General features: G+C 35.6%; 2 protein-coding genes across 2 annotated transcripts; both read right to left on the bottom strand.

Moving 5' to 3' along the window:
• Positions 1-376: 376 nt before the first annotated feature.
• Positions 377-3,224, bottom strand: LOC130246378 (C-C motif chemokine 2-like). The gene is made up of 3 exons (XM_056479307.1): positions 2,918-3,224; positions 1,164-1,278; positions 377-1,075 (listed from the first exon to the last, which is right to left on the bottom strand). Exons 1-3 carry the CDS (start codon positions 2,991-2,993, stop codon positions 595-597), a joined length of 672 nt encoding a protein of 223 aa, XP_056335282.1. The 5' UTR covers positions 2,994-3,224; the 3' UTR covers positions 377-594.
• A 1,469-nt stretch (positions 3,225-4,693) lies between these two features.
• On the bottom strand, positions 4,694-5,635 carry LOC130236895 (monocyte chemotactic protein 1B-like). Its single transcript, XM_056467637.1, has 3 exons — positions 5,554-5,635; positions 5,244-5,355; positions 4,694-5,097 (listed from the first exon to the last, which is right to left on the bottom strand). Exons 1-3 carry the CDS (start codon positions 5,618-5,620, stop codon positions 4,986-4,988), a joined length of 291 nt encoding a protein of 96 aa, XP_056323612.1. The 5' UTR covers positions 5,621-5,635; the 3' UTR covers positions 4,694-4,985.
• Positions 5,636-21,948: the final 16,313 nt, after the last annotated feature.

Raw genomic sequence — 21,948 nt, 5'->3', positions numbered from 1 at the left:
TTAGCTCGACATTGCCGTATAACAGGAGCAGAAGTATGATAAGGCATTTCCATCTAACCTTCAATTTTGGTATAATCTCATAATTATTGGAATGTAGAAGAATGGTGGAGGGCATTTCATTGTGAGAAAATTGTTTTAGGACATAAATGCACTTTAAACGAAGCAGATTACATTGAGGATGATGATAACACTTTAGTCAATGGGTACCAGTTACCAGCATTTTTCAAAATATCTCAAATAGTTTTTGAACAGGTCAAAGGTGAGTAAATGATGGCCAAATTTTAATTTTCTAGGTGATCTATCCCTTTAATATGTTTACATCAAAAATCATAAATACATTTATTTTAATTAGTTTATTTATAGAAAAAGTACACAAAACTGAAGTCACCACACAAAAAGGAATGAAAATGCCATGAGAAAACAGAGACAAATGGGCTGAGAGAAGCTATAATGTGGACTTTTCACCACTTTTATCACATGATTTACTCATTATAATTAGATGTCATTCATTTATCCTTGTATTATTGTTACATAGAAATTGTTCAGCTTGTTCCAACACACCAAGTTTTAAGTTCGTAAGTATATTGCTTTTTCCTACTTTAAACAAAAGTAATTGTTGGTGTTTTTATATGTGTCATCTACTTTAGATAACATTGTTACTGATGTTGCCAAAGACGTCACCTGTTTCTCCTCCACCTTGGACAAAGGATCCTGCTGATCTGTCTCTGTAGTTTCAGTTGATGTTTTTCTGTCGTCCATCTTCAGTCCAGATGTTGTTGTACTCTGGCTGTACTCTGTTCTATATGTTTCGATTGTTGTGAGAGTTGTACTTGTGCTGGTCTCTGGGCCAGATGTGTTGATTACTGTCACTGTTTGTTGTACAGTTGTACTCTTGCTGGTCTCAGTGTGTTTTCCTGATGTTGTGTGTGTTTCAGTTGTAGTTTGGCTGGAATTTGTGTGGCACTGAAGGTTTTTTTTGTGAGCTTCGTGTGTCAGACTCAATTTCTGAATCACTGTCTTAGCCCAGTCACTATTTGGATCTGAACAAATAACTTTGTTTTTCTTGGTGTAAAATCTGGGAAAAAAAAACATAATTGGAATATCCACACATTTATTTTTGAGCTGAGTAAAATTTCAAATATAACAGTATGACTTGATATTACCTGACAGCTTTGATAGAACATAACGGTGGTTCTTGTATGCTATAATTCACAATATTTACAGCTGGTATTCTGGTATTTGACACAGTAAAACAGCAGTCTGTTGGACGTTCATGACCTGTTGGAAAAGCACATGATAATATTAAGGCTAGTGATCATTACCAGTGTTGGGGAAAGTTACTTTTGAAAGTATTGTATTAAAATATTAAGTTACTCCCAAAGAAAGTAACTAGATGCCTTACTTAGTTACTTTTTATGGTAAGTAATGTGTTACATTACATTTGATTTTGCATTACTTACCTTTGCATTACTTGCATAATTTTTTTATGTAGGAGTGCTGCAATTAACAATGCACTGTATAACCTACATCTTCATTTACCTGTTATCAGATTCAAAATAATGAGAATATATCTATCACCGAAATGTAATTTTTTTTATGCGTCCCAAGATGTACAGTATTTGTTTTTTTTGTTTTCTATTTCCTTTCTCTTTCTCTGCTCTGCTCTCAAGTAGGAGATAATGACTATCACCTGTTGACGATGATCTGTTCACTGATTGGAGGATGAGAGGAGCAGTGGACATTTAAGCAGCATGTCTCTTCTGTTTTGTGTGTGTGGAGGCTCTTGTTTGAGGCTTTTCATTTCTGATCCTTTAAAGCATTATCTGTTGTTTAAGAGCGTGAAATGTTTGTCAGTTATGTTAATGCTGTTGTTAATAGGCATGGGATGATAACCGTTTTCAAGATATAACGCGGTTTGAAAAAGTCAAGCTTTTAAAACCGTCAAAATTTTCTGCAATACCGTTCTTAAAGTAAATGCACAATTTTTTTATTTGTTTATTTTTTCAGGACAAAAGTATCTCCAGCAGTTAATATCTCAAAAGATGCTGTTTTAAATTGTTAAAAAATCTGTGTTTATGAAAATAAGGAAAACAGAAGTCAATGATTCATTTAGCCTGACATGTTTACTGTTTCAAAATATTTAAAATGTTTCTTAAATTAAAATATATTGTCTTCAAAAGGGAAAATAGAGTAGTAATCACATTACCGCAAAACCATGAAACCGTGATATTTTATTCAAGGTTATCACCGTCAGAATCTTATAGCGGCCCATGCTTAGTTGTTATTCATATGTAGTTTTTGCCTCAGAAATCAACTTTTTGTTAATTTTGGATTGGGTTTGTTGAAGAGGGGTACTGTTTTTACTTTTTGTAAATGTTTTTCTCCTGGTTATGTTAGTAAAGGTGTGAGGGTTTAGTTTTTCCCTTTCTATCAGTTTGAGAACTTATTGTTTGTTGTTTTGGCTTAAAGCTTTCTTGAAACCCTCCCTTAATAATTAAATAAATAATTTGTTACTCTTAGTTCAGTTTGCATTGTGACTTTCCTCTTTGGGTAATTTCTCTTCCGTTTAGTCTTTTGAAGATTGTCATGCGACCTCATTGCTGACACACACACACAAACACACACACACGCAAACACTCCACTAATATTTTGTTGCAAAGCTGTGCTCCTCTAGACAGGAATAGGCAATGTAACACTTTACCCCTTGCTTAGAAAATCAATATAATAATGTAGTTCATATTTCTTGTAATGTGTTACCCACAACACTGATCATTGCATTAACTGATTAAGATCTACACACATGTACACTCTCTCATGAAGATATAGTATCAGCTCAAGTTCTACATTTTAGTCAAATGTAAGACACTGCGGCCAAAACATGTTATTTATCTTCAGAAATGAAATAACCATATCTCACCGTTCACTCGTTCACCACTGCCAGATATTATCCACTGTGTTGAAATAAGAAAAACAGCAAACTGGTTGAACTTCATCTTGTCCTGTTTCTCCCTTTGTGAATGTGAAACGATATAGGAAAAAATCCAAACTTTTCATCAATTACAGTAAAGTTACTTTGAAACTGCTGACTATTTTTACTTAAAGAAAGAAACTGAGATACAGAGAACCTGTAAATCGAAGTTGTAAATGAGGGCTTTGGTAGCACTTCCTTCCTTTATAAGCCAGAGCAGTACATCGTGTTCAAAAATAAACACATTATGTTTGTGTGCTTCTGGGGCAAAATTGAACTACTGTATTGCAAACAACTCAAAGGGGATTGGGCTTTTACTGTGACTGCAACTAAATTGTGGAATGGACTGCCTCTATATGTTAGACGAGCATCTTCCAACTGTTTTTAAATCTTTTCCTAAAACCCACTTGTTCAATTTGGCCTTTAGCATGGCCTGAGATGTTGACATTGTATGTTCATTTATTTGTATTGTGAAGTATTGTTACGCTTTGTTTTGCTCTATTGTTAGCACTTTGGTCAACTGTGTTGTTTTGAAGTGCATTATAAAAAAAAAAATTGAATTGAACTGAAAAACAACTACGGTGGCGCAGTAGGTAGTGCTGTCGCCTCACAGCAAGAAGGTCGCTGGTTAGAGCCTTGGCTTAGTCAGTTGGTGTTTCTGTGGATATATAATGTTTTTAGCAAATTATAATTGTTCATTCAAATAAACCTTTATTCCAATTTTCAAATTTTAATACTTGTCCCCAAATTTCGAGAGGGGTCTGGATGCAGACTCAGTGCAGTTCAATCGTAGCTGCATCCAATGCTTTTTAATGCGCTCACCTAACCCTTCCCACTCCTTTGGGTGCATTGTGTCTGAGTGATGCAATCTCAGCTTGCATCATAAAGGCTGCATCCAGATATTATTGCAAATTTCACTCCCATATAATAAGATTGGTTTTATAATAGCGTGATATAAGGCTTAATTTAAACAGACTTTTTTATGCACCTGTATGCTGTATGTAAAATCCATTGAATAATTGCAGCATTAGATGATGATCAGAACTTCTCCACTAGCTCAACATCTACCCACCATCTGCTGAAGAGCAGTTAAAATTATCAACAGCATCATCCACACGTCTATATAAGGTATAGCTACAAAGTAACTACTAGGGTATAAATAACTTTATAATGTATTGGGCTTTTAATGGGGAAGACTGTGGACCCCTGTGGTTCATGAAGGTACATTTTACATACACACAGGCACACAAATAGTTTTATGACGTTTATTTTTGTGACGAGTTGTAAAAAAATTTCAAAATGCTGTGCGTTGGACATGCTTATAGTTTGTGCCTTCATCACACACACAAACAACTACTGCCAGAGATGTGTTTCCATCACCTATATTGAACTGTACGGAATTATTATTTTATTATTGTGTATATACAAGTGTATAATAGTTAAACAACTACTGGCTAATTCTCATATTATCACTTTCTCTCTTTTTGAACATTTTAATAAGCTCACAGCTTCCATCATCTTCTTCAAATGTGCAAAGTTCAAAAACACAAACTTTATTTTGTACATATCAGTACTGCAGTTTACATGGCCCACTTTTCAACATCAAAAGTTGCCACAATGCAAGGTCCCACAATGCATTTCAAATCTTTAAATGAATGCAAATTTTTTTTTAATAAAAATCATAAAAATATTTAACACTATTAGTTACTTTGATTATGTGTAGAGTACAGGCAGAGATTACAACAATTTTAACAACAATTCCATTTTTCATATCAGACAAAACCATAAAACAAAACTGACCAATGGCAAAACCATTTAAACTCACTATTTTTGTCCTTTAACACATCTCTTTCCTGATATTTTTCCTTTAACCTTCTATTGGACATTTGCGGTTGTCTGGGAGTTCTTTTGTTCACTCGTCAGCATTGTTGTTGTAACTCTGCTGTTTAGTGGTATTTCTGCTGTTATTGGATCTTCTGTTCCTCTGCGTTCGTCTACTGAAGCTCCCTCCACAGCTTCAGGATCCTGCTCTCAGCTTCCTCTGGTCTTCATCCACCTTCCACATAGCACTCTTTGTCCAGCTACTTTCAGGTTTAGAACAGAGCGTCTTCCCAGCGACCGTCTGGAACCTATAAATAGAGGGATACTTTCTTATTAGTGCTCTTTATTATTTGATTTGGTTCTTGTCATGATTTTTATGGACTTAAAGTAACTTCATATTACAATGATTGTCAAAGAAGAAGTCAAAAAGGCAGTCACTTGTTAGTTTACTTACAAGACCGCTCTTATCGGACACATTTCTTTAGTTTGTATTCTGTAGTTCAATATTTTGTCCAAATGTGGTCTTCTGTCTCCAAGTCTGAAGCAACAACTCACCGGAGGTCCATCTGTAAACAGAAACACAATACAGACAAATTAAACGCTACGGTTAGTCGATTCACGTTGATTAAGAGCTTCTGTATGTTATTTCTTACTCTTATTCAGAGGAAGGTGTCCACCAAACCATCATAGCTAAACACTCAAAACAACATATACACCATCTTTAACTTCACTCTCTTTGTATGTGTAATCTCACATACACTTACCTGCAAACACGCTGATGGACCTGAAAATGACCACCAAAACACAAGCTGTGAAAATCTGTCCGGTCATGTTGATTCATCAAACTAGTCTGATCAACAAGATGCGATGGTTTTAATATAGGGGAAGGAAACCACACATCTGCCTACCTGCTTGACGTTGTAGCACTTGTGGTCACAAGTGTTGTTGTCCAGTGGAAAAGATGACTTGAGCTGGTAATTGATTTACACACAGACTATAATATAAGCTGTGATGACAAATCTCCATTATCAAAGTGATAAATAGATCAAAAATGACCAGTATGGGTACGGAAATCATTATTTATTTTGCATACGTGTGAAATTTCAGTGGTGAGATTAAGTCATTTCCTTTGGAATTGGAGTGATCAGAAGTTCTACTGTCAGTTTTTACTCGCCTTCAGGTTGATCACTTAAAGGATGCAGACCTGGTGCAGTTGCAATCTGATCTGTATGCAATGCTTTTTAATGGGCTCATCTAACCCCACCCTTAACCCTACCCCTCACAGTGATGTCACTAGCTCCACTGAGTGCATTGTGTCTGATATTGCATAACCAAGAGATGCAATCTCAGCTTGCATCATTAAGGCTGCATCCAGATACTATTGCACTTAAATTCATCATGTTGACCTAAAAAAGCTGTTTGAAAGTGACTTGAGCTGTGCTTCATTCAAAAGCACTATTCACAATAAAAAGAGCCCAACATTTTACTAATGTGATCACAGCTTTAGGTTTTCACTCTTTTAAAAATTGGCCTTCACTGACTAGACTTTGAGACTTTGACCAGAGTTTTTGTCCAGAAGACCTTTGCACTGTTTCTGTTCTCAACTGTTTCATCCGACAACAACAAATATGCAATAACATTAAAACATTACACTGTAAAAAATAAATCCGTAAAATTTACAGTAAAAAAACGGCAGCTGTGGTTGCCAGTATTTTACCGTTAAAAATACGATACAAACCGTAAAAGTAATTCCTCATTTTTACAGTAAACTACTGTATTTCATTAATTTATAAATGTAATATGTCTGTATTTTGAATTATTAACATCATCTACACATCTTTTGTTACACAGTTAGACACGTTAACACAGCCATATGCAGATGGTGATGAGGGAGTTAGATAATGAACCAAAGCTCATCACAAATAACTTTTCTCACAAGTAGAAAAGTGTATCAGTTTATAGAAGGTGCTCAGTGTCATTCACACAGCTACTAAACACCAGTGTGGTAACACACATAAAATTAAAGTCATGAAATAAACATTGTTAATCAACATTAGATGTAACATAAATCTCTAAAGTACATAACTGATGGGGAAACAACTAAAAATATCTATATTAATGTCAACAAGAAGCATAAAAGTTATGTGCCATGCAGGGAATTCTGGGAAAGTCAATTTATGGTTATTCGCCGTTTATATTACGGAAACATACTGTTAACCAGGTTACGGATTTTTACTGTAGCATTTTTACAGTTTTTTTTAGCATTGAAATCACGGCCATTTTTTTACAGTATTAAAAGTACTTTTATATTTTATTTTGATTTACTAAACAAAAAACACAACATTAGATGAATTATACAAAATTAGTCAAAGGTATAGTTATTGCCAAATAATTTATTCTCCTTAGTTTTAAACCTTTATCAGTTTATTTCTTGTTTCAAACATAATAAACAAAATGATCAAGAATGAGTTTTACAAGTTTAAAAAATTTTTTAAAACAGTGCATGTTTGTAATAAAGTAAGCTGAGGCCGGTAAAATCATTGTAATTCATCACCACATCCGCATGTCTGTACAATTATAAGAGAAGACGCTTCAATCCCGGTTTTTGGACATAAATTTGGTTTATTTTGTAGATCAACATAACGGATATCCATACAGCAGTGGATATTAATGTGTATCCTGTCACATGCTGTGCAAAAACAGAGTTAAACGCATGCGCTGCGCGTGCGTGTGCATGTGCGTGAACTTTGTAACAACATTGTGTGTGACTCTTTGTTATGTTTCTTTATTTAATCAGTTGTTTGTTAAAAAGGATAAAGTGAAATGATTTTATTGGGCTGAGCTCAGACATTTTTAGTTAGACTGAAGAGTATTCCAAGATGAGGGGTTGGCATGACTGAAGACTCGCCTCACCATTTCAAATTCAATGATAAGATTAACTTGAACATAGGGCATACTGGCTTTTTGACATATGAAGAAGGGAACTTCGGTATGAAGGCACCAGTCCCACACGAGCCTTGTAGACTAGAGTCATCTAGTGGGTGTACCTTCTTACATTCAGAGACTAACCCCTAGCCTGTAACAAACCTCAGAGTGCTGTAAGAAACAGAATTTAAAGGCTGAAGACATTTAGTTGAAGCATTCATATACAGTACAAAACACCCTAGTCAATCAATAGTAAAAATGTTGCAGACACCAAATGTTTACGAGCTTTAATAAAAAAGCAGGATGCAATTCGATTTGGTTAGTTCTAACCAAATTTGCTACGTGTTCTTTGAAAGAAAGCTCCTGATCAAGTAAAAAGCCAGATTTAAAACCATAGATTTTATGAATTTGCAAAACTTCTTTAGATCATTTAAATGTTTAGTCATTTTAGAGAGGTAAAACTTTGACTTGGCTCTCACTGTCATGCCAATTCTACATTGTCAAAAAGAGAGACCCTACACCATTCAAAATGACACAAGTCATGGGCAAAAGCTTGCTTATTGAAGTGTTTGATATCTCTTTTGACAAGTATCTGAGACTTCAGTTTAGGCAGCTTAACATTTCTGACCACAGCTATGGCACAGTGGTCACATAGGCTGCATTTACACTGCATAGTTCAAGTGACTCAATTGCAAATTTTTATTTATTTTTTTTCTCCCATGTGACAGATCGGATATGGCTCATGTATGTGTAAGCAGGAACAAATCACATGGATTCCGATTTACTCAAATCAGATTCAGGCCTTGTTCATATGTGGAAATTTATCCGATATGAATCGGATCGGTGTTCTCATATTTGCAGTGTAAGCAGGTACAGTAGATCGGATTTTCACCCTTCAGTGCGAGTCGCACATCATTAAAAACCGTAGCGAATAATATCAAGTCTGACGCTTTCTATTCAAAACAGACTTCAGCAGAGTCCCAAACCTTAATTCTTATATACGAGGACTAAAACAGCTTTTATATTGTCATATAGCACAAGTATTTAAGCATGTTAACGAGAGCGAGAAAGCGCAATGTCCGCCACGTAACCAATATAAACTAATATAGCACGCACACATCACGTGCATAAATCACGCCATGGACATTACATTAAGATGCCTAAAGGTTTTAAAAAAGCCTATATATCAAAAGAAGATGGCCAAATGAGAACTATCTGTTATAAACTATAGTAAAACAGCTTGTCAAAAGCTGCGAACAGATTACATACATTAATAGAGAAAAGAGCGCTCTTTTATTATCAGCTGTCAGTCAGCGCCCGCTCTTTTTTTTTTCTAGTCATTTTGCCTTTGCCATGTGCTGTGTAAATGCAGACGATCGGATACGTGTCACTTTTAAAAGATGATGTAAGCAGGTCATCAAATAAATCGGATACAGTCACAAAATCGCAATTGACCATCAAGATCTGCAGTGTAAATGCAGCCTTAGATCATTTACAAATACCCCAATATCCATATATTTGTGTGGGGCATTTGTGAGGATTAAATCAAGCAAAGATGATCTAGAGGGACTTTTGATATTTAGCCTAGCTGGACAATGAATTATTTGGCTAAGGTTTAAGGAATCACAAATAGATTTTAAGTTGTCAGATGATCTCGTTAACCAGTCTAAGTTCAAATCACCCACTAACACCAGTTCATTGGAATTCAACTCAGAAACATAGTTATACACTGAAGGGGGTCTATAACAACCCATAATTGTGAGAGACCGTTACTTTATAAATTCCATTTTTAGAGCAAGAAGTTCAAACTGTTTTGGGATAGAAACAGAGGATAGGAGGGTAGCATGAAATTAGTTTTTTTATATATAAAGCTACACCTCCACCTTTTCTATGGCGATCACAGTGATAAATATTATAACCTGGAATAGAAATATCAATCACCAGGACTGCTTTAGTAAGCCATGTTTCAGAAAGAACAAGAATGTCAACATCTGTAGATTGAATCCAAATTTTTATAAAATCTAATTTTGGTAATAGGCTGCGAACATTTATGTGTATAATACCAAGATCAGACCTGCATGTAAAATCACCAGATGTACCACTATTATTTATGGGGCGACCAGGATTTAGCTCGACATTGCCGTATAACAGGAGCAGAAGTATGATAAGGCATTTCCATCTAACCTTCAATTTTGGTATAATCTCATAATTATTGGAATGTAGAAGAATGGTGGAGGGCATTTCATTGTGAGAAAATTGTTTTAGGACATAAATGCACTTTAAACGAAGCAGATTACATTGAGGATGATGATAACACTTTAGTCAATGGGTAGCAGTTACCAGCATTTTTCAAAATACCTCAAATAGTTTTTGTACAGGTCAAAGGTGAGTAAATGATGGCCAAATTTAATTTTTTGGGTGATCTATCCCTTTAATATGTTTACATCAAAAATCATAAATACATTTATTTTAATTAGTTTATTTATAGAAAAAGTACACAAAACTGAAGTCACCACAAAAAAAGGAATCAAAATGCCATGAGAAAACAGAGACAAATGGACTGAGAGAAGCTATAATGTGGACTTTTCACCACTTTTATCACATGATTTACTCATTATAATTAGATGTCATTCATTTATCCTTGTATTATTGTTACATAGAAATTGTTCAGCTTGTTCCAACACACCAAGTTTTAAGTCCGTAAGTATATTGCTTTTTCCTACTTTAAACAAAAGTAATTGTTGGTGTTTTTATATGTGTCATCTACTTTAGATAACATTGTTACTGATGTTGCCAAAGACGTCACCTGTTTCTCCTCCACCTTGGACAAAGGATCCTGCTGATCTGTCTCTGTAGTTTCAGTTGATGTTTTTCTGTCGTCCATCTTCAGTCCAGATGTTGTTGTACTCTGGCTGTACTCTGCTCTATATGTTTCAATTGTTGTGAGAGTTGTACTTGTGCTGGTCTCTGGGCCAGATGTGTTGATTACTGTCACTGTTTGTTGTACAGTTGTACTCTTGCTGGTCTCGGTGTGTTTTCCTGGTGTTGTGTGTGTTTCAGTTGTAGTTTGGATGGAATTTGTGTGGCACTGAAGGTTTTTTTTGTGAGCTTCGGGTGTCGAACTCAAGCTCTTAATCACTGTCTTAGCCCAGACGCTATTTGGATCTGAACAAATAACTTTGTTTTTCTTGGTGTAGAATCTAAAAAAAATACATAATTGGAATATCCACACATTTATTTTTGAACTGAGTAAAATTTTAAATAGCAATTTTAACATTATGTCGTGAAATTACCTGACAGCTTTAATAAAGCATAGCAGAGTTTCTTGTATGCAATAATCCACAATTAAATTAACTGGTATTCTGGTATTTGTCACTGTAAGACAGTAGTCTGGTGGACGTTCATTACCTGTTGGTAAAGCACATGATAGTATTGAGGTGAGTTACCAGTGTTGGGGAAAGTTACTTCTGAAAGTAATGGAGCTCTGCAATTAATAATGCATGGTATAACCTACACATTCCTTTATCTTAAAAACGCATACAAAAATAATAATGTAGGATAATGTTATCTTCTGAGAACTTCCTGACCCCAGACCTTTATGTGTCGGATATACACATTATTGAAAGTTTAAAGCAATGTGTTTGCTAAGTTTTAACTTTTTGTCACATTGGTTAAAATCTGTCCATTGAGACAATCACATTTTCCTTTCCTTTGACGCATTCAAAATAATGAGAATCTATCCATCGCCGAAATGTGTCTCTCATTGAGTGCATGATTCAACTTGACTACATTATTTTCTTAGCAATTTATTTTTTAAAAGGGAATTCATTAAACTCGCATTACATTTTTTAAAAAAGTAACTCAAATATTATTACTTATTTTTAAGTAATGCATTACTTTACTCATTACATATAAAGTTAATATAATTATGTAATTCATGTTATTTGTAATGCACTACCCTTAACGCTGATCATTCCATAAACTAATGTACACAATGATAATAATGTACACACAATGATACTGCGGCCAAAGCATGTTATTAATCTTCAGAAATGAAAAGCTCATATCTCACCATACACTCGTTCACCACTGCCAAAAATCATCCACTGCATAGAAAAAAGAAAAGCAGCAAACTGGTTGAACTTCATCTTGTCCTGTTGCTCACTTTTGTGAATGTGAAACAATGGAGGAAAAATCCAAACTTTTCATCAGTTAAAGTTACTTTGAAACTGCTGACTGCTGTTACTTAAAAAAGAAATAGGAATACAGAGAACCTGTAAATCGAAGTTGTAAATGAGAGCTTTGGTTGCACTTCCTTCCTTTATAAACCAGAGCAGTATACCTACTTCATGGTTAAAAATAAATACACAGTTTGTGTGTGTGTGTTCTGAGGCAAATAAGAACTATAACAGCAAAAACAACAACAATAACAATACTAAAATTATAATAATAATTTACTTTACATTACAAAATTTGTAATTTTCTGTACATAACAAAAGACCATCATATAAAATACCTTGTGTCTTTTATTTATAAATATTTTTTTTTTTTATATTTTATTCATTTATTTTATTTAATGACATTTTTTCTTCTTCTCATTATAACATAGCATTTTAAATATTAAAGGGCACCTATCATCTTTTGTAAGCTGTTTTGTCAGAACTGTTAAAAAGTTAAAGACGGTAAAATCGTTGTTATTAATTACCACAGTCGCATGGCTGCACAATTATAAAAGAAAATGCTTCAATCCCGGTTTGTGGACGTTAAATCAGGTTTATTTTATACATTAAAGAGCCCCTATTATACATTAAATAGGGTCATATTTTGGTTTTAAGGGTCTCCAACAACAGGCTGTTATGCATGCAAGGTCAAAAAAACACTTTTATTCTCTTATAATATGCATTTATTTTCACCTAATAATCCCAGCGACTCCCATATGAATCGTTCAGCGATTTTATTTGTTCCCAAAACCCTCCTTAGCGAGGAAACCCTCCAGAGCGAGCAGAAGGGCTGCCAAAATCACTCTGGACCCCTCACACCCAGCACACTGCCTCTTTGAACTTTTACCTTCTGGTTGACGCTACAGAGCACTGCGCACCAGAACAGCCCGACACAGAAACAGTTTCTTCCCTCAGGCAATCCATCTCATAAACACTTGTTGATAATAATTGCGAAACCAACATCACTACTTGCTATACACTTTTATACACATATACACTTAATTAACAACACACTTTACATGCCAATTTGCACATAACAGCTGCACATATAACGTTGTATATAGTAATAAACATGTACATACACTTGTCAATCTTTATATTTGCACTCACTACTTCTATTTTTTTCTAAATATATTTATTATCTGTTTTTTGTCCTGTCTCTGTTATCCTGTTGCACTGTCACGAAAACAAATTCCTCGTATGTGTGAACATACCTGGCAATAAAGCTCTTTCTGATTCTGATTCTGATTCTTAGCGCGAAGCTAATCTGCACTAATTGGACAGATGACAGCATGTTGCATTTGGTCGACAGCATTCACCGTGAGACAGAGTAAAATACCCAGCACGACATATCAACAATATTGAAGTATTCAGAGTGCATAGTTTATGTGTGAGCATACCTGCCAACTCTCCTGTTTTTCCCGGGAGTCTCTTGTATTTCAGACCCATCTCCAGCTCCCCCACCCCTTTTGTTATTTATCCCGGAAAGCTCCCTTAATTTCTTCCTTTAACAAACGGCAAACAAATCCCCAATTGTAAGCATGTGAATTGTTGAAGGACTCGAACAGCACAAGCCTGGGCTATAATGCTGTGGTATTTTTGACAAAATAAACCTCAACCACACTCTTCACAGTTTTATCTTTGGGTAGAGAAAATAACACAAATTTTCCCTCACACTTCCAGTAATATCCAGCTGAGCACAGCGTCTTCATGACTTGATTCAACCGGATCTGATACAGTGTTTGTCTTCCTCTTTTTCTTTGCTACTGTTTGTGGGCGGGATTTGCGTGTGCAACAATTGGGCAGGGCTTAAGTTTTGTATCATCATCACGCCGAAACGGCTAAAGACTCGTTATTAAGACGATTAATTTGAAGCAATACGAGTCAACTCTTTTATAAATTAATTAATAGTTTTAAACACTGTCCAACTTTCAACTTTTCATTACAGAAAGGCGTGAATTACCCCACAACAAATACATCCAATAATCATTGTAGTATTTCTCATCTGCTTTCTTCATGTTTGTCACTGTGCTGTTTATCGGACGCAGCTGAGGTGGAGATTGAGGCACACTCTGACAGGCACGTGGAAATGATGGGCAGAGAGAACTAGCTCATTTGCATTAAAGGCACAGGCAACAAAAACAGCAATGTGCCCAGGGCTGAAATTGCCAATATTCTGAAAGGTGTAATAAATAATCTGATGGGTATTTTGAGCTGAAACTTTACAGACACATTCTGGAGGCACAAAAGAAGGGGTAAAATATGTTCCCTTTAATGCCTGATTGCAGTAGGTGTGTTTGAGGTTTCCACCTCTGACTGACAGAGAGGAGATGAAAGTAGAGGGATAATGTCTGACACTTTATGCTTTCCAACGTGATGCTTCCAAGGTGTTTGCATACTTTATAATGAAGTGTCAAACACACAGCTGTTTTCCTCATTTTCATTAAGTAACAAAAACACTTGCCATTCAGTACTCCATGTAACATTTAAACAGTGCCTGTATGTACAGTGCAAGCGTAATGATCAGGCCACACTTTCACTGTCTGTAAAGTGAATTAACTGCAGTTAGATGATGATCAGAACTTCTCCACTAGCTCAACATCTACCGACGATCTGCTAAGGAGCATTTAAAATTAGGAACAGCATCTTCCACACTTCTACATAAGGTATACATTAGCTACAAAGTATGACTACTAAGGTATAAAGAATGTTATGACTATGGACCCATGTGGTTTACGAAGGTACTGCAAGGGTCTGTGAACATTTTACACACACGCGCACACACACACACACACACGCACACACACACACACACGTGTATTTTATGACATTTCTTTTTTGTGACAAACTGTACTGAATTTTCAAAATACTGTGTGCTGCCTTCATCACACACAAACAAACAAATACTGGCAGAGTATTGAACTGTGAGAAACAACATGATGATGTTGATGGTGTTAGTCTGCACCAGAGTTTGTTTGCATCTGCACATTGGTTGCACATTGATGGCTTTTCTCAAACTTACTCAAATAAACTGCATCCATCAGACTCAGAACGTAATTGCAGAATATTATATAATTAAGACCCTGGTCTTAAGTTAACTGTGAATTTGTAAATAATAAAATCTGAGAGTTAAAAAAAATTTAAGTACTGAGAAAACTGCATTCAAATTTACAAAATGTCTTCACTTAATATTTTAATCATTTTGGTCAAAAAATAAAAAAATGGACTCTTAAAATGTATTGTTTGGCTATTCCCACAAATAAATGTGCAGCTTTAGACCTAATAGCTTGATGTTTTTTTTAGCGATGCAGGATATATCGGCGACCATATCGATATCGGCCGATAAATGCTAATTTTTAAGATTATCGTTATCGATCCGATGTCTAAATTAGTCCGATATCTTTAAGCTAATAAATTACGGAATTGTACAGAACTACCTGTCTCGCACATGCGTGGGCGGAACTTGTTCAGACTTGTCCTGTGCACCATAATGGAGCTCTCCTCCCATTATTTATTCCTTCAAAGTCCGTCCTTTCTTCATGTGGTATTGCTGTGCGTTAATAACTCAGTAAGTAACCATATTCCTTATCATTGCAGATATGTTTGATTGAGTGCCATTGTGTATTTTGGTTTAAATCACCTCAGGAAAAAATATTACATGTGTAAACATAACAGCAGCGATGCGCACGTGCTAAACAACTCGTTGGGTTGTTTATAATCTAAAATGATTATTTGTTATTATCAATGCGTTGCTTGCCATTTGTTGTTGATGTAAGATTGTATTCAGTTTGATCGGAATATTCATATTGATAATAACGAGCGTGCATAAGGGCTGTCACCGCGTGCACACACACACACACACACACACACACACACACACACACACACTCACTCACACACTGATCTGACAGCATTCACCGCAGCACGGAGGAGATGTGCGCAAGTCACTGAATCCAGCATAGGGGTTCTCAATTCACCACCACCACAGTGTGTCTTTATATTATGCTCTGTGTTTGTCATAAAGTCATCTGTGCTCAATAATCAGGTGTTGTATCAAAATCTGACTCCGAGGGCAAATCTGAGCCCGCAGTTGAGTAAAACTCACAGCGGTTTATCATAAACTTTTCATCGATCAATTTTTCCCACAATTGACAGCAAGAATGAATGCAGAAGCATTGTCTGATCGGCAAGCAGCACCTACATGTGTTCAAAAGAATCTAGAACTCCAAATAGGATGAATATATGCCGCATTTTCTAAATTAATACAATCTGTATTTAGCTTTTCACTTGTACGATGGCTTTGAACTGTCAAAACACCTCTAAAAAAGGCTTTTTCGGACATTACACATTTGTACATATGTACATCACTGTAATACGTTTTGTTCAAGAAAATCTGAGCTGGTTTCAGTCCTTAGCGTTTTAATTTTCATTTTATTTAAAATATATTTAACTTGTTTATCGATTAAATCCCATGTTGTTATTTAACCTATTATTTTCATGCAACAGTCAAGTTGCATGTTAATTTGCTATGAAGAAAAGGAAATAATTGATTTTTGGCATGCTGACTTATGTGAAATCGTGAATATAGGTCTATATATTCACCTTGCAATTTTGAATGTAAAGCTTTTTTGCTTTGATTATAGACTATTCAGTTCATAAAAGCAGTTTAATCTTTTATGAAGTTTGCTGTATAAAAATACAACATTTTGAAATATTTATAATTATCGGCCTATATATATATATATATATATATATATCGTCTATCAGCCTCCAAGTCTGAAGAGTAATTGGTTATTGATATCGGCCAAAAAATCCATATCAGTGCATCCCTAGTTTTTTATTTTTTTTAATTATTATTATTATTTTATAATACTAATTGTAATAAAGAACTATTGGCCAACTACTGGCCAATTTTCATATTGCCACTTGCTCATTTTTTAAACTTTTGAATAAGCTCACAGCTTTGATCATGTTCTAAAAATGTGCAAAGTTCAAAAACACAAACTTTATTTTATATATGATTGGTACTGCAATTTACATAACCCACTTATTAATATCAAAATTTCAAACACTTTAGCTGCCTTTCCACTGCACACGACATTTGGACACGACTGTCGGAATATGCTCCCTTGTGGCAGTCGCACAGAATTTTCAGTTTTGTTGTGCACCACAGAAGAGAAGCTGATTCTTGTGGTGTTAGAAATAAAGGAGTACAAAAGCAAGAACTTTTATTCTCTCTGCATTCACCGTGGTTGAATGAATGAATACTAGAAACTCATAGACTGCAAAAAATTTTGGAGTGAATGTGGAGACAACATAAAAAAACAATATGTTTTATTACTAATTTTATATAGACTTTTTTTCTGATTAAAAAAATAACGTGAATTTTATTTCTCATCTCGCACGCATGGACCTGCTTGGACAACACTGGAATACATCACATCCGGTCGGCCGATCGCATACAGTCTAGTTGCAGGAGTACAAATATTTCTTCTAAAATCTGATCCAAATTTTCTGCTTACGGAAATGAATGGAACTCCCGGACTATTCACCATTGGAAATGAATGACTTCCGGTCTGTCGTTTGTTGTGTGCAGTGGAAAGGCGACTTTACAAATGTGTAAAGCTATTAGTTACCTAAAATATTATTTTAAAGTGCAAACAAACAGTTAACAACAGTTAAACTTTTCATATCTTACAATAACCAAAACAAAACTGACCACTATTTTTGTCCTTTAACACATCTCTTTCCTGATCTCTTATCTTTGGTCCACTTTTGGGCATTTGCGGTTGTCTGGGAGTTCTTTTGTTTGCTCGTCAGCATTGTTGTTGTAACTTCGCTGTTTAGTGGCATTTCGGCTGATATTGGATCTTCTCTTCCTCTGCGTTCGTCTACTGAAGCTCCTTCTACAGCTTCAGGATCCTGCTCTCTGAGCTTCCTCTGTTCTTCTTCCACCTTCCACATGGCACTCTTCGTCCAGCTATTTTCAGGATCAGAACAGAACTTCTTGCCAGTGACAGTCTGGAACCTATAAATAGAGGGTTACTTTTTTATTAGTGCTCATTATTATTTGATTTGGTTGTTGTAATCACTTTTTATGTACTTAAAGGTGCAGTATATAAGTCTGACATGCAGTGGTTGAATTAGGTATTGCATGCCTGGTTCAAAACACATGCAAGTGCAGGTTGCCAGATTGGCAACACTAACAGGAGGGAACCTGACTATCGAGCCTAAAGACTCATTTAAATTGTGTTCTGGAGTGCCTGTCATTTTGGTTTCTGTCAGTTCACACAGGGAGCGCATTCTCTCATTCAGTGCATGATTCTTTACATAACTTTCAGCAATTTTTTAAAAAGCTAATTATTAAAGTAAAAAGTATCTCACATTACATGTTTAAAAAAAATTAACTAAAATATTATGACTTATTTTTTAAAGTAATGCATTACTTTCGCATTACTTGATCAATGTTGAGGGTAACACATTACATTTCAGTAACTGAATAAGATTTACACATACTCTCTCTCATAAAGATATCATATCAGCTCTACATTTCTACAAAAGTTCTACATTTCTACAAAAGTTCTACAATTCAGTCAAATGAAAGTTGCTGTGGCCAAAACACTTTTTTTTTTTCTTTTTATCTTCAGAAATGATATTTATCTTATACATATTTATCTTCAGAAATGATATTTATCGTATACATATTCATCTTCAGAAATGAAACGGTCATATCTCACCATTCACTCGTTCACCATTGCCGAAAATAATCCACTGTGTATAAAAAAAAAAAAACACAGCAAACTGGTTGAACTTCATCTCGTACTGTTGCTCACCTTTGTGAATATGGAACAATAAAGAAAAAATCCAAACGTTTCATCAGTTAATGTTACTTTGAAACTGACTATTGTTACTCCAAAAAATAAATTGAAAATCAGATAACCTGTAAATCGATGTTGTAAATGAGGGCTTTAGTAGCACTTCCTTGTTACTAATACGTACATCATGATCAAAAATAAATACAAAGAGTCTGTGTGTGTGTTTGTGTTTCTGGGGCAAAGGTGAACTATTGCAAACAACAGCAAAAACAACAAAAACAAAGCTATAATTTACTGCAAAAGGACATTACATATAAAATATCTTGTATCTCTTATTTCTAAATCATTCTTATTTGTATATTTTATTCATTTCTTTGGTTTAATGACTAATTGTTGACTTCTTGTTATAACATAGCATTTTAAATATTAATGCCTGATTACAGTAGGTGTGTTTCTGTCAGGGTTCTGCCACTCCGGTCTTGTAAATTATTGTTTTAGTGGCAAAGTCCAGACACTAGTTCTGTCTTGTATGTTGTGCTCGGCTCGAGTTTTCTCAGGTCTTTTCTGTCAGTAGTCGCGTTTCCACTGTCACTTCCTGGGCCTGATCGGGCCACAGCGGGGCTTCCTTGGGGCCAGCGGTCGCCCTTTTTCGGCCTGCCAAATACCTTGGGCCAAAGAGGGCCAGCTGGGGCTTCGGGTGGAGTGAAATGATAGGCGGACTTTGCCCGAGTATGGTAAAGTTGGCGTGCTGCCATTACACTAGTTTTTCAATTGCATGCGAGTACATGCAAACATTATTATTACACCTCCCTAGGTAGGCATCCAGGAGGCATCTGAAACAGATGCCTGAGCCACCCCAGCTGACTTCTCTCGATGTGAAGTAGCAACAGTTCTACTCCGAGCTCCTCCCGGGTGTCAGAGCTTCTCACCCTATCTATAAGGGTGCGCCCTGCCACCCTGCGGAGGAAACTCACTTCGGCCGCTTGTATCCGAGATCTTGTCCCTTCAGTCATGACCCAAAGCTCATGACCATAGGTCAGAGTAGGAACGTAGATTGACCGGTAAATCGAGAGCTTTGGCTCAGCTTTTGGCTCAGCTACTTCTTTACCACAATGAACTGGTACATCAACCGCATTACTGCTGCTGCTGCACCAATCTGCCTGTCAATCTCAATTTTTTATTATTATTATTTTATAATATTTTTAGTTATAATACTTGTTGTAATAAAGAACTGTTGGCCAACCACTGGCCAATGTTCATATTGCAGGGTTCATAAGGTCATGGAAAACCTGGAAAAGTCATGGAATTTTGACATGGCATTTTCAGTATTCAAAAGCCCACAAAGTTTTGGAAAAGTCATGGAAAACAGATATCTGTATACTTGAATATAGGTTATTTACTTCTTTTCTGTCCTTGGCCAATCACATACTCTCTCATTATTAGTGCGGTGTAAACATTATCAATTTGACAATTATTGAATTTGAACTTGCATTGTTTTTCTTTTACCAAGCATAAGTAGACATTGCATGAAACAATAGGTCATAAAAATTTACTTGAAAGTCTTGAAAAAATCGTGGAAAAGTCATGGAATTTTAGTAGTACACATGTGTATGAACCCTGATATTGTCACTTGTTTACTTTTTGAACTTTTGAATAAGCTCACAGCTTTGATCATGTTTTAAAAACACAAACTTTATTTTGTTCATATCAGTACTGCAATTTACGCTCATGACCCACTTCTCAATATCACAAGTTGCCAGAACAGAGATCAAAGCCCCACAATGCACTTCAAATTCTTAAATAAATGAACAAAAAAACATTCACAAATATGTAAAGCTATTAGTTACTTAAAAAGATTATTTTTACAGTGCAGACAAAATGTCAACAATTCCATTTTTCATATCTTACAAAAAACCATAAACAAAATTGAGCAGTGACGAAACCATTTAAAATCACCATTTTTGTCCTTTCCTGAGCTTTTTCATTTGACCTCCTTTTGGGCAATTGCAGTTGTCTGGGAGTTATTTTGTTTAGTCGTCAGCATAGATGTGAACAGCACTCTGCTGTTTAGTGGTATTTCTGCTGTTATCATTTGATCTTCTCTTCTTCTGCGTTCGACCACTGAAGTTCCCTCTACAGCTTCAGGATCCTGCTCTCTGAGCTTCCTCTGTTCTTCATCCACCTTCCACATGGCACTCTTTGTCCAGCTACTTTCAGGATCAGAACAGAGCGTCTTCCCAGCGACTGTCTGGAACCTATAAATAGAGGAATACTTTCTTATTAGTGCTCGTTATTATTTGATTTTGTTGTTGTCATTACTTTTTATGCACTTAAAGTAACTTCATATTACAATGATTGTCAATGAAGGAGTCTCTTGCTCCTGTGGTTTACTTACAAGACTGCTCTTATTGGACACAAGTCTTTAGTTTGTATCCTGTAGTTCAATATTTTGTCCAAATGCAGTTTTCTGTCTCCAAGTTTGAGGCAACAACTCACCGGAGGTCCATCTGTAGATTCAAACATAATGCAGACAAATTAAAAGCTACGATTAGTCTGTATTTTATACTTCACGTTGATTGAGAGTTTCTGTATGTTATTTCTTACTCCTATTCAGAGGAAGGTGTACACCAAACCACTCGAGCTAAACACTCAACCACATTAACACCAGCCTTAACTTTACTCTCTTTATATCTTAGATAAACTTACCTGCAAACACGCTGATGAACCCCAAAATGAACACCAAAACACAAGCTGTAAAAATCTGTCCGGTCATGTTGATTCATCAAACTAGTCTGATCAACAAGATGTGACTGTGTTAATATAGAAGGAGGAAACCACCCATCTGCCTACCTGCTTGACATTGTAGCACTTGTGGTCACAAGTGTTGTTGTCCAGTGGAAAAGATGCCTTTGAGCTGGTAATTGATTTGCACGCAGACTATATTATAAGCTGTGATGATAAATCTCCAGTGATCAAAATGATAAATAGATCAAAAATGACCAGCATGGGAACGGAAATAATTATTTATTTTGTATACGTGTGAAATTTCAGTGGTGAAATTCAGTCAGTTCCTTTAGAATTGGAGTGATCAGAAGTTCTACTGTCAGTTTTTACTCATTGGTCACTTTATTCTGTTTGAAAGTGACTTGAGCTGTGCCTAATTCAAAAACACTATTCACAAATACAGGGTATATGCAGG

This window comes from Danio aesculapii, chromosome 2, assembly GCF_903798145.1.
Source record: "Danio aesculapii chromosome 2, fDanAes4.1, whole genome shotgun sequence".
In the NCBI taxonomy this organism is placed as follows: Eukaryota; Metazoa; Chordata; class Actinopteri; order Cypriniformes; family Danionidae; genus Danio; species Danio aesculapii.
Note: the sequence above shows the minus strand (reverse complement) of the source record. Positions and strands in the feature narration are given on the sequence as shown.